Source organism: Lampris incognitus, chromosome 9, assembly GCF_029633865.1.
Source record: "Lampris incognitus isolate fLamInc1 chromosome 9, fLamInc1.hap2, whole genome shotgun sequence".
Taxonomy (NCBI): Eukaryota; Metazoa; Chordata; class Actinopteri; order Lampriformes; family Lampridae; genus Lampris; species Lampris incognitus.
This window is the reverse complement of record NC_079219.1, coordinates 1,000,041-1,013,909: the sequence shown is the minus strand read 5'-3', so window position 1 is coordinate 1,013,909 and position 13,869 is coordinate 1,000,041. Positions and strand designations below refer to the sequence as shown.

The 13,869-nt window shown below is 44.9% G+C and overlaps 1 protein-coding gene across 2 annotated transcripts in view; it reads left to right on the top strand.

The window, feature by feature from the left end:
- The first annotated feature begins 1,863 nt into the window (after positions 1-1,863).
- The window catches only part of gabbr1a (gamma-aminobutyric acid (GABA) B receptor, 1a), a 257,938-nt gene continuing 245,932 nt past the window's right edge, over positions 1,864-13,869 (top strand). The window contains exons 1-3 of one of the 2 annotated variants that reach the window (XM_056286387.1): positions 1,864-1,942; positions 2,411-2,475; positions 5,612-5,750. In XM_056286387.1, the coding sequence (XP_056142362.1) occupies positions 1,864-1,942; positions 2,411-2,475; positions 5,612-5,750 (283 nt within the window). Of the gene's footprint in view, positions 1,943-2,410; positions 2,476-5,611; positions 5,751-13,869 lie in introns of those variants that run through there. The other variant, XM_056286388.1, reaches the window with a different exon arrangement.

Sequence of the window (13,869 nt, the reverse complement as noted above, 5' to 3'; positions counted from 1 at the left end):
GGTCACATACTCGGGGTGTACACGGTGATGGGTCACATACTCGGGTGTACACGGTGATGGGTCACATACTCTGTCTCTCTGTCTGTCTGTCTGTCTGTCTCTCTGGCTCTCTCTCTCGCTCTATGTTTGTAATTTGACAAATATTGTTTATATGTTTAAAAAGATTTCAAGTCTGTTTTTTGATCATTTCTGTTAAATGAAGACTTGATTTAAAATTCAAAAAAATTCTCTCTGTCTCTCTCTCTCTGGCGCTGTCTCTCTCGCTCTCTCTGGCCCTGTCTCTCTCTCTATCTCTCTGGCCCTGTCTCTCTCTCTCTCTCTCTCTCTCTGGCCCTGTCTCTCTCTCTCTCTCTCTCTCTCTCTGGCCCTGTCTCTCTCTCTCTCTCTCTCTGGCCCTGTCTCTCTCGCTCTCTCTCTCTGGCCCTGTCTCTCTCTCTCTCTCTCTCTCTCTCTCTGGCCCTGTCTCTCTCTCTCTCTCTCTCTCTGGCCCTGTCTCTCTCTCTCGCTCTCTCTCTCTGGCCCTGTCTCTCTCTCTCGCTCTCTCTGGCCCTGTCTCTCTCTCTCTCTCTCTCTGGCGCTGTCTGTCTCGCTCTTGCTCTCTCTGGCCCTGTCTCTCTCGCTCTCTCTCTCTGGCCCTGTCTCTCTCTCTCTCTCTCTGGCCCTGTCTCTCTCTCTCTCTCTCTGGCCCTGTCTCTCTCTCTCTCTCTGGCCCTGTCTCTCTCTCTCGCTCTCTCTGGCCCTGTCTCTCTCGCTCTCTCTCTCTGGCCCTGTCTCTCTCTCTCGCTCTCTCTCTCTCTCTGGCCCTGTCTCTCTCTCTCGCTCTCTCTCTCTCTCTGGCCCTGTCTCTCTCTCTCTCTCTCTCTGGCCCTGTCTCTCTCGCTCTCTCTCTCTGGCCCTGTCTCTCTCTCTCTCTCTCTGGCCCTGTCTCTCTCTCTCTCTCTCTGGCCCTGTCTCTCTCTCTCTCTCTCTCTCTCTGGCCCTGTCTCTCTCGCTCTCTCTCTCTGGCCCTGTCTCTCTCTCTCTCTCTCTCTCTCTCTGGCCCTGTCTCTCTCTCTCTCTCTGGCCCTGTCTCTCTCTCTCGCTCTCTCTGGCCCTGTCTCTCTCGCTCTCTCTCTCTGGCCCTGTCTCTCTCTCTCGCTCTCTCTCTCTCTCTGGCCCTGTCTCTCTCTGTCTCTCTCTCTGGCCCTGTCTCTCTCTCTCTCTCTCTCTGGCCCTGTCTCTCTCGCTCTCTCTCTCTGGCCCTGTCTCTCTCTCTCTCTCTCTGGCCCTGTCTCTCTCTCTCTCTCTCTGGCCCTGTCTCTCTCTCTCTCTCTCTGGCCCTGTCTCTCTCTCTCTCTCTCTCTCTCTCTCTCTCTCTCTCTCTCTCTCTCTCTCTCTCTCTCTCTCTCTCTCTCTCTCTGGCCCTGTCTCTCTCTCTCTCTCTCTCTCTCTGGCCCTGTCTCTCTCGCTCTCTCTCTCTGCCCCTATCTCTCTCTCTCTCTCTCTGGCCCTGTCTCTCTCTCTCTCTCTCTGGCCCTGTCTCTCTCGCTCTCTCTCTCTCTGGCCCTGTCTCTCTCGCTCTCTCTCTCTCTCTCTCTGGCCCTGTCTCTCTCTCTCTCTCTCTCTCTCTCTCTCTCTCTCTCTCTCTCTCTCTCTCTCTCTCTCTCTCTCTGGCCCTCTCTCTCTCTCTCGCTCTCTCTGGCCCTGTCTCTCTCTCTCTCTCTCTCTGGCCCTGTCTCTCTCTCTCGCTCTCTCTCTCTGGCCCTGTCTCTCTCTCTCTCTCTCTGGCTCTGTCTGTCTCGCTCTCGCTCTCTCTGGCCCTGTCTCTCTCTCTCTCTCCCTCTCTGTCTCTGTCTTTGTCTCCTTCCGTTTTCAGACCCAGAGATGTCCTGGCTGCTGGTCCTGCTAGTTCTGCATGCTCTTCCAGCTCTTGTTGTGCCCATACCCAGTTTATCATCTGGAGGTAATTTGCATCACTTTGCATGTGCATATCGCCCTCTGTGCTCCTGTGTGTGTGTGTGTGTGTGTGTGTGTGTGTGTGTGTGTGTGTGTGTGTGTGTGTGTGTGTGTGTGTGTGTGTGTGTGTGTGTGTGTGTGTGTGTGTGTGTGTGTGTGTGTGTGTTATTGGATGGTGGAAACTCCACAGGGACCACTAAATGATCCAAATGGGGAAGGGTAGTTTGATGGGTAATTTGTGCATGAAGCAACCATTGGTTGAAATGAGGATGTGGTGTTATGATGCTGCATCCACTTCCTGTGAGGTAACTACTTTCCATCTCAGCTACTGTCTTCTGTCCACCCTCCTTCAAGTCTTCTTCCCTTGCTTTTACTGCTGTCCTCTGTCCATCCTCCTTCAAGTCTTCTTCCCTTGCTTTTACTGCTGTCCTCTGTCCATCCTCCTTCAAGTCTTCTTCCCTTGTTTTTCTTTCAGGCTGTGCCATTATCCGGCCCCCCAGGGATGGGGGGATCCGCTACCGAGGCCTGACACAAGAACAGGTATGGATGGAGACGTGTGATGCTGGCCGCATGAAAGCCCAACTGATGTGTAGCTGTTAAAATACCCCCTTGCCCCATTAGGCATTGCTAACACATCAAAGTGCAACTGTGCACGGATCCTACCTGAGACACACACACACACACACACACAGATACACACACACACACACACAGATACACACTTGTTTTCCTATACTTGTGAGAACCGTCATTGACATTCATTCCCTAGCACCCATCAGAACTACAGGTCTAACCCTAACCCTTACCTTAACCCTTACCCTTACTCTAACCCTTACCCCATCAGAACTACAGGTCTAACCCTAACCCTTACCTTAACCCTTACCCTTACTCTAACCCTTACCCCATCAGAACTACAGGTCTAACCCTAACCCTTACCTTAACCCTTACCCTTACTCTAACCCTTACCCCATCAGAACTACAGGTCTAACCCTAATCCTTACCCTAACCCCAACCCTTACCCCATCAGAACTACAGGTCTAACCCTAACCCTTACCTTAACCCTTACCCTAACCCCAACCCTTACCCCACCAGAACTCCAGGTCTAACCCTAATCCTTACCCTAACCCCAACCCTTACCCCATCAGAACTACAGGTCTAACTCTAACCTAATCCTAACCCTAACCTTAACTCTTACCCTGAACCTTAACCTCGTCTAAATTCTAATCTTAACCCTTACTCTGAACCTTAGCCTGTCTAAATTCTAACCTTAACCCTTACTCTGGAACCTTAGCCTATCTAAATTCTAACCTTAACCCTTACCATGAAGCTTAACATATCTAAATTGTAACCTCAACGCTTACCCTGAAGCTTAACCTATCTAAATTCTAATCTTAACCCTTACTCTGAACCTTGGCCTATCTAAATTCTAATATTAACTCTTACCCTGAACGCTAACCTATCAAAATTCTAACCGTAACCCTTACTCTGAACCTTAACCTATCTAAATTCTAACCTTAACCCTTACTCTGAACCTTAGCCTATCTAAATTCTAACCTTAACCCTTACTCTGAACCTTAGCCTACCTAAATTCTAACCTTAACTCTTACTCTGAACCTTAGCCTATCTAAATTCTAATCTTAACCCTTACCCTGAAGCTTAACCTATCTAAGTTCTAATCTTAACCCTTACTCTGAACCTTAGCCTATCTAAATTCTAACCTTAACCCTAACTCTGAACCTTAGCCTATCTAAATTCTAACCTTAACCCTTACTCTGAACCTTAGCCTATCTAAATTCTAACCGTAACTCTTACTCTGAACCTTAGCCTATCTAAATTCTAATCTTAACCCTTACCCTGAAGCTTAACCTATCTATATTCTAACCTTAACTCTTACTCTGAACCTTAGCCTATCTAAATTTTAATCTTAACCCTTACTCTGAACCTTAACCTATCTAAATTGTAACCTTAACCCTTACCCTGAAGCTTAACATATCTAAATTGTAACCTCAACGCTTACCCTGAAGCTTAACATATCTAAATTCTAATCTTAACCCTTACCCTGAACCTTAACCTATCTAAATTGTAACCTTAACCCTTACCCTGAAGCTTAACCTATCTAAATTCTAACCTTAACCCTTACCCTGAAGCTTAACCTATCTAAATTCTAATCTTAACCTTTACCCTGAAACTTGGCCTATCTAAATTCTAATCTTAACTCTTACTCTGAACCTTAGCCTAATTCTAACCTTAACCCTTACTCTGAACCTTAGCCTATCTAAATTCTAACCGTAACTCTTACTCTGAACCTTAGCCTATCTAAATTCTAATCTTAACCCTTACCTTGAAGCTTAACCTATCTAAATTGTAACCTTAACCCTTACCCTGAAGCTTAACCTATCAAAATTCTAATCGTAAGCCTTACTCTGAACCTTAGCCTATCTAAATTCTAACCTTAACCCTTACTCTGAACCTTAGCCTATCTAAATTCTAACCTTAACCCTTACTCTGAACCTTAGCCTATCTAAATTCTAATGTTAACGCTAAACCCAGATCCTAACCTTGGAATAGACCCTTGAAGAAGTGAGGACTGGTCAAAATGTCCTGACTCGTATATTTAAAACACTAAAATTGGGGGGCGTCTGGATAGCGTGGCGGTTTATTCTGTTGCCTACCAACATGGGGATCCCGGTTCAAATCCCCATGTTACCTCCAGCTTGGTCGGGCGTCCCTACAGACACAATTGGCTGTGTCTGCGGGTGGGAAGCCGGTTGTGGGTATGTGTCCTGGTTACTGCACTAGCGCCTCCTCTGGTCGGTCGGGGTGCCTGTTGGGGGGGGTAACTGGGGGGAATAGTGTGATCCTCTCACGCGCTACGTCCCCCTGGTGAAACTCCACACTGTCAGGTGAAAAGAAGCAGCTGGTGACTCCACATGTATCGGAGGAGACATGTGGTAGTCTGCAGCCCTCCCCAGACCGGCAGAGGGGGTGTAGCAGAGACCACGACGGCTCAGAAGAGAGGGGTAATTGGCCAAGTACAATTGAGGTGTAAAAGAGGAAAAATCCAAAAAATAAAAACCCCACTAAAATTGGTCCTCACAAAGATAGCTGATCAAGTAAACACCCCCACTCCCGTACGCACTTTTCTAGCCAGGGACCTCAACATGCAGGCTCTTCTTAACAGTGGCGCAGTTTGGTACAATCCACAACCTCAGCAGCCAGCGTCTCGAGGTCCTCACAAATGTAGCTGAACACACACACCCCACACCCACAGGTGTATTACGAAGTCCTGTCAGGCCACTGGTTGTGACAGTACTGCCGTCAGCAGTCCTCTGTGGTGTGGCTTTGTGGACAACGCCACATGGCTCAAGAAATCCTCTGTATTAAGACAGAATGAAGAGAATCCCAGCAACGAAGCAGACAAATGGTATGAGAGGGCATCAATCACGGTGTAATTACTCTGTCTTTCTCTCTCTGTCTGTCTCTGTCTGTTTGTCTCTCTGTGTCTGTCTGTCTGTTTGTCTCTGTGTGTCTATCTTTGTCTTTCTCTCTGTCTGTCTCTGTCTCTTTCTCTCTCTGTCACTGTCTGTCTGTTTGTCTCTGTCTCTCTCTGTCTGTCTTTGTCTCTCTGTCTGTCTTTCTGTCTGTCTCTGTCTGTCTCTCTTGCTCTGTCTGACAGATCCGTAGTGTGCAGATCCTGCCAGTGGATTATGAGATTGAGTACATCTGCAGAGGGAACAGGGTGATCGTAGGACCCAAAGTCAGGAAGTGTTTGCCCAACGGCACGTGGACAGACATGTCGCAACACAGCAGATGTCGTGAGTCCTCCATGGTTCAGTTCCCCTCCGCCACCTCCTCTTTTTCCTCACTCCATCTCACAGTTATGCTATCCACACTTCCTTCAGCCTCCCCTTCATAACTGCTCTTGTCTGTCTGTCTGTGTGTCTTTCTGTCCTGTGAGGTTCAGTTCAGAGCGAGTAAACCAAAAGAAGAACTAAAACCAGTGTGTCCATGCTTTCCACGCTCTCTTGTCTAGAAATATAGATAGTTGTTTACATTTAGTTGGACACTAGGGACTTATCATTCAGCAGGTTGCAGGTGATTAGAGAGCCTGCTAGGTTTAAATCTAGTGCAGATGTGGAGTCAAGTAGTTTAACTAATATGATTAGTCAGGGAATTTCTCATAGTGTAGATTATCAGCCTGATAGCTTGGTCTATAACATTGAGACTGTCTCCCTACCCTGCTGTATTGCTCTCCTCTCCTAAATGTGTGAATCACAATAATCTAGTAATTATTCCTACCACTGGTAGTGGTGAGATGTGTGACAAAGTACCTAATAATCTACAAAACCAAACAACTAATGTTATCAAGAATGTGACCACATATCGTCCAAAGTGTTGGTGGCCAAAACTCTCAACAAGGTGTCTAATTCCAATTAATCTTTCACCTATTGGTAGCTCTAAAGCTCTGCCTACTACTGATCACTTCCACAAAACGCTTAAATTTGGTTTCATAAATATCAGATCATTGTCTACCAAAGCCTTACTAATAAATGATCTGATTCTTGAATATAGTTTCGATATGATTGGGTTATGTGAAACATGGCTGAAACCAAATGTTTTCCTTCCCTTAAATGAAGTTTCTCCACCTGACTATACTTATGCCCATGTAGCTCGGGCAAATAAACAAGGTGGGGGTGTTGCCTTAATATACAAATCTATTTTCAATCTGACTTCTAGACTTGAATCTAAATTCCAGTCTTTTGAGTCTCTTATATTTGGTCTATCTCCCTCAGCCATGAATAGACTCGACTCAGCCCAAATTGTGATATTCTATTGGCCTCCTGGCTGTTACTCATTATTTCTTGAAGAATTTGGAGAATTTGTCTCAGGCTTTGTTACGCACTGTGATGAGATTCTAATTCTTGGTGATTTCAATATTCATCTGAATAAGGCTACTGATCCTCTAAGTAAAGCCTTTCTGGCACTAGTTGATACTTTTGGGTTCACTCAGTTTGTTCAAGAGTCGACTCATTGCAGTGGTAACACCTGTGATTTGGTTTTATCTAAAGGAATAGCTGTTTCTGATCTGAATGTCTTACCAGCCACATCTGCTATGTCAGATCATTTTCTCATCAAATTTGAAGCATTATTGGCCTGTCTAGTTAATGTCAGCACAGATGAAATTGCCACTCGCCATATCGGTCCCTCCACTGTAGCTGCATTTGGCCAGCAGCTGCCTGAAGTCTTGGCTCTTTTCACTGTGGTAAATGACTCTGTTGAAAATTTCACTAGTGACTTAAATGTGGCCCTCTCTAGTCTCCTCGATTCAGTTGCACCTCTCACTACCAGAGCTAGGCGACTAAAGAGGCCTACACCCTGGTTTAATGATGAGACACGTGCTCTTAAGCGGACCTGCAGGAGACTGGAATGTAAATGGCGAAAATCAAAATTGGAAGCTTTTTACCTATCGTGGCACGAGTGTTTATTGAAATACAAGCGTACTTTATGTACTGCAAAAACATCGTATCTCTCTCAATTAATAAATATTAATAAACATAACCCCAGATTTCTCTTTGACACTGTATCTAAACTTACTAAAAAGCAGTCATCTATTAGCTGCTCACCATTCACAGCCCATGAATTTCTAGATTTTTTCTGCAATAAGGTTGATGAGATCTTAAACAAAATTAGTTCTTCAACTCCATCTACTCCTGCAGATCCTGTCTTACTAAATTCATATCTACACAATGAGTCACTGTCAGTTCCAGTTATTACAGTATCTCTCTTGATACTTTGACTAAGTTCGTGTCAGCTTCTAAACCAACTACTTGCCTACTTGACCCCTTACCAGCAAAACTTTTTAAAGACCTCTGGCCTTTTCTTGGACCTACAATGCTAGACATTGTTAATTTATCTCTTACTACTGGCATTGTTCCCAGCAGTTTTAAAACAGCTGTGGTTAAACCTCTACTTAAAAAACTGCACCTTGATCCAGGGTCTCTTAATAACTATCGACCAGTCTCTAATCTTCCATTCTTCTCTAAAGTACTAGAGAGAGTTGTGTATCAACAACTTTCGACCCACATAAAAGAAAACCATCTATATGAACCTTTTCAGTCGGCTTTCAGGCCCTGTCACTCCACTGAAACTGCTCTGACCAGAGTGGTAAATGATCTTTTACTGGCTATCGACTCTGATTCCATTTCTGTGCTTCTACTACTGGACCTCAGTGCAGCCTTTGACACCATTGATCACTTTATACTTTTAGATAGATTAAATTGTAATTTTGGTGTCTCTGGCTTAGCTCTCTCTTGGCTCAAGTCCTACTTATCTGGAAGAACACATTGTGTCTGCTATAATAATATTACATCAAAATTTTCTGACTCTAAATATGGTGTGCCTCAGGGCTCAGTACTTGGCCCTCTACTTTGCTCTCTTTACATTACACATCTTGGCCAAATTATACGCAATTATGGAATAAATTTCCATTGCTATGCTGATGATACTCAGCTGTATGTGCCTATAAGGTCTGACAATCATACTCAAATCACTAACTTAGAGGCCTGCTTGGCTACTGTGAGAAACTGGATGTCACTTAATGTTCTGCTTTTAAATTCAGATAAAACCGAGATGCTGGTCATTGGCCCTGCTAGACACAGACACTAATTTGATCAAGTAACGATGACAATCGACAACTCTGTGGTTTCACGAAGTGTGGCAGCCAAAAATCTTGGTGTTACGTTTGATCCCAGCCTATCCTTTGATAAGTACATTAAAGAAATCACCAAGACTGACTTTTTTCACTTACGTAACATAGCTAAAATTTGGTCTTTTCTCTCCATGACTGACGCAGCGATTCTAATACATGCATTTGTTTCATCCAGACTTGATTACTGTAATATTCTGTTCTCAGGTCTGCCACATTCTAGTACTAAAAGTCTTCAGATGGTTCAGAATGCTGCTGCTAGAATCCTAACTAAAACTAGGAAATTTGACCATATTACACCAATTCTTGCCTCCCTTCATTGGCTTCCTATCCATGTTAGATCAGAATACAAGGTGCTTCTGCTGACTTATAAAATCCTAAATGGGCTTGCCCCATCCTACCTGTCTGATCTCCTTAAACCTTACACGCCATCTCGAGCACTTCGTTCTCAAAATACAGGGCTCCTGTGTGTACCCAAAGTTAAAAAGAAGTCAGCTGGTGGCAGGGCCTTTTCCTATCGGGCTCCATTGTTGTGGAATAACCTGCCTGGCACCATCAGACAATCAGAGTCTGTTGAGTCTTTAAATCCAAACTTAAAACTCATCTTTTTGCCTCAGCTTACAATTACTAGCTGCCTTTAAGTTGAGTGCTTCACAACCTGTACTGGATGGCGGGTTGGTTTTCTGTCTCAATTAATTTACCGGCCGCCATTCTGCCGACGAGATTATCGAGTATAGATTACAGAGTATAGATTATGACGAATTGACGACTTAATTGATTATGGCAAATGACTATGGCAAACTGTTCTTTTCTCTAACATGTCTTTTCTCTCTCTCTGAATGACGTCTTCTCCTTTCTCTTTTTCTGTATTTGAATGGTGTCATGTGAGTCTCTCTTGCATACACGTGCAGTCGGTTCTCCTCCCAGGTCTCCGTGGTGATGGTGGTCGCCATTTGGATGCTGCCTGCCCTTCCTCTCCTCACATAAGTTTTTCTTTTTTTACATGATGATGCTGGTCACATGGCTTGGGTCCTGGACTGCTCTGTTGGCACGTGGACACTGCTTGGCATCCTGTGCATCATGTTCTTCATAAATTCTATGTCCATTATAATTCTGTTATCCTCTTTCAATGTTGTATTATGTAAATTGTGTGAACACAACATCCCTTGCATGCTGTCCGTCTTGGGAGAGAGATCCCTCCTCTGTTGCTCTCCCTGAGGTTTCTTCCTATTTTTTCTCCCTGTTAAAGGGTTTTTTTAGGGAGTTGTTCCTTATCCGATGAGAGGGTCTAAGGACAGGATGTTGTGTTGCTGTTAAGCCCACTGAGGCACATTTGTAATTTGTGATATTGGGCTATACAAATAACATTGATTTGATTTGATTTTGATTTCCTTTCCAAAAGAGAAGCTTGAGCAGCTACTGACTGTTGTCCATGGCACGACATTATTAGTTTCACCAAGGGCAGCGTTCCTGTAGTCCAGCCTCGCGGAGTTGATGCCCTTGAGGAGGGTGCAGCACCTTTTCACGGAGACGATGTCCATCCATTTCCTTCTAAGTCTGTTCCTATCTATAGCCCACTGACATGAAGGTGATGCATAAATGATGGTGAATAATGGCAGCAGCAGTGGATCAGGAGATAGAGTAGGTCGGCCCGTGACTTGAGGGTTGCCGGTTCGATCCTCTGCTCCTCCTTACAAAAATATCGGGGTATCCCTGAGTAAGACGCCAATCCCCCATTTACCCCCAGTGAGCTGGTTGTTACCGTGCATGGTCAACTCGTGTGTGTGTGTGTGTGTGTGTGTGTGTGTGTGTGTGTGTGTGTGTGTGTGTGTGTGTGGTGGTGGTGGGGGGGTAAATATGTGAGGCATTGATTATAAAATGCTTTGGAGAAGAAGCGCTATATAAATAATCCATTTAAGTCAAGTCAGTTTTATTTGTATAGCCCAATATCACACGTTGCAAATTTGTCTCAGTGGGCTTTACAGCAACACAACATCCTGTCCTGAGACCCTCTCATCAGTTAAAGAACAACTCCCTAAAACCTTTAACAGGGAGAAAAACTAGGAAGAAAGCTCAGGGAGAGCACCAGAGGAGGATCTCTCTCCCAAGACGCACAACATGACATGATGTTGTGTTTACACAATTTACACAAAACAATACTGAAAGAGGATAACAGAATTATAATGGACTTATAAAATTTATGAAGAATATGATGCGCAGGATGCCGAGCAGTGTCCAGACGCCACCGGAACAGTCTAGGACCCAAGCCACGTGACCAGCATCATCATGTTAAAAATTATATGGATTTATAAGATATATAAAAAGAAAATGTGATGAGGGGGGTGCCAAGCAGCGTCCAAGTGGCGACCACCATCACCATGGAAACCTGGGAGGAGAACCAACTGCACGTGCACACAGGGGAGACCCACATGACACCATTCACACACAAAAAAAGAAAAGAAGACATCATTCAGAGAGAGAGAAAAGACGTGAGAGAAGAGAACAGTTTGCAATAGTCGTTAGTCATAATCAGTTAATTCATCAACAAGTCATAATCTATTTGCTATAATCTGGTCGGCAGAACAGTGGTTGGTAAATTCATTGAGACAGAAAACCAACCCGCCATCCAGTACAGGTTGTGAAGCACTCAACTTAAAGGCAGCTAGTAATTGTAATCTGAGGCAAAAAGATGAGTTTTAAGTTTGGATTTAAAGACTCAACAGACTCTGATGGTCTGATGGCAGCAGACAGGTTATTCCACAACAATGGAGCCCGATAGGAAAAGGCCCTGCCACCAGCTGACTTCTTTTTAACTTTGGGTACACACAGGAGCCCTGTATTTTGAGAACGAAGTGCTCGAGATGGCGTGTAAGGTTTAAGGAGATCAGACAGGTAGGATGGGGCAAGCCCATTTAGGATTTTGTAAGTCAGCAGAAGCACCTTGTATTCTGATCTAACATGGATAGGAAGCCAATGAAGGGAGGCAAGAATTGGTGTAATATGGTCAAATTTCCTAGTTTTAGTTAGGATTCTAGCAGCAGCATTCTGAACCATCTGAAGACTTTTAGTACTACACTGCTCAAAAAAATAAAGGGAACACATAAGCAATGCAATGTAGCTCCAAGTCAATCACACTTTTGAGATATCAACCTGTCCAGTTAGGGAGCAACACTGATTTGTGACTCAATTTCACCTGTTGGTAAATTGTCTAATGTCCACCAGGTGGACATTAGACAATTTGCAAGACAACCCCTATAAAAGGAATGGATTTGCAGGTGGTGGCCACAGACCATTTGCCTGTCCTCATCTTTTCTGGCCGATCTTTGGTTAGTTTGTCATTTTGCTAGTGCCCTCACCACTAGACGTGGCATGAGGCGGTATCTGCAACCTACAGAAGTTGCTCAGGTAGTGCAGCTCATCCAGGATGGCACATCAATGCGTGCTGTGGCAAGAAGATTTGATGTGTCTCCCAGCACAGTGTCCAGAGCATGGAGGAGGTACCAGGAGACAGGCCAGTACACCAGGAGACGTGGAGGGGGCCGCAGGAGGACAACAACCCCGCAGCAGGACCGCTATCTGGTCCTTTGTGCAAGGAGGAACAGGAGGAGCACTGCCGGAGCCCTACAAAACGACCTTCAACAGGCCACTAATGTGCAGGTTTCTGCTCAAACAGTGAGAAACAGAATGCATGAGGATGGTATGAGGGCCCGACGTCCACAATTGGGGCCTGTGCTCACAGCCCAACACCGTGCAGCCCGATTGACCTTTGCCAGAGAACATCTTGGTTGGCAGATTCGCCATTGGCGCCCTGTGCTCTTCACAGATGAGAGCAGGTTCACACTGAACACATGTGACAGACGTGAGAGAGTCTGGAGACGCTGTGGAGAACGTTCTGCTGCCTGCAACATCCTCCAGCATGACCGGTTTGGTGGTGGGTCAGTGATGGTCTGGGGAGGCATATCCTTGGAGGGCCGCACGGACCTCTACGTGCTAGCCAGAGGTACCATGACTGCCATTAGGTACCGGGATGAGATCCTCAGACCCCTTGTCAGACCATATGCTGGTGCAGTGGGCCCTGGGTTCCTGCTCATGCAGGACAATGCTCGTCCTCATGTGGCCAGAGTGTGTCAGCAGTTCCTGTATGTCGAGGGCATTGATGCTATGGACCGGCCTGCACGTTCCCCAGACCTGAATCCAATCGAGCACCTCTGGGACATCATGTCTCGTACCATCCGCCAACGCGATGTCGCACCACAGACTGTCCAGGAGTTGACCGATGCCCTGATCCAGGTCTGGGAGGAGCTCCCTCAGGAGACCATCCGTCGTCTCATCAGGAGCATGCCCAGACGTTGTAGGGAGTGCATACAGGCACGTGGAGGCCACACACACTACTGAGCCTCATTTTGAATCGTCTTGAAGAATTTCCACAGAAGTTGGATCAGCCTATGTTCTCATTTTCCACTTTGATTTTGAGTATGATTCTGAATCCAGACCTTAATGGGCTAATGATTTTGATTTCCATTGATCATTCTTAGGTTATTTTGCTCTAAACACATTCCTCTGTCTAATAAATAAAGATTTTCAGCTGAAATATTTCATTCATCGAGGTCTATATTGTGTTTTTAGGTGTTCCCTTTATTTTTTTGAGCAGTATAGAATGTGGCAGACCTGAGAACAGAACATTACAGTAATCAAGTCTGGATGAAACAAATGCATGTATTAGAATCTCTGCAGCAGCCGTGGAGAGAAAAGACCGAATTTTAGCTACGTTACTTACCATTTAAGTCTCTACAACACATGATCTGGAGTTTATGATATGGAGTCAGGACATGGAGTCATGATATGGAGTTTATGATATGGAGTCATGATATGGAGTTTATGATATGGAGTCATGACATGGAGTTTATGATATGGAGTCATGACATGGAGTTTATGATCTGGAGTCATGAGTTTATGATATGGAGTTTATGGTCTGGAGTTTATGATATGGAGTCATGAGTTTATGATATGGAGTTTATGATATGGAGTTTATGAAATGGAGCTTATGATATGGAGTCATGTTATGGAGTCATGACATGAAGTTTATGATATGGAGTTTATAATATGGAGCTTATGATATGGAGTCGTGATATAAAATTTATGATATGGAGTTTATGAAATGGAAGTTAAGATATGGAATTTATGATATAGAGTCATGATATGGAGTCTATGATATGGAGCTTGTGATA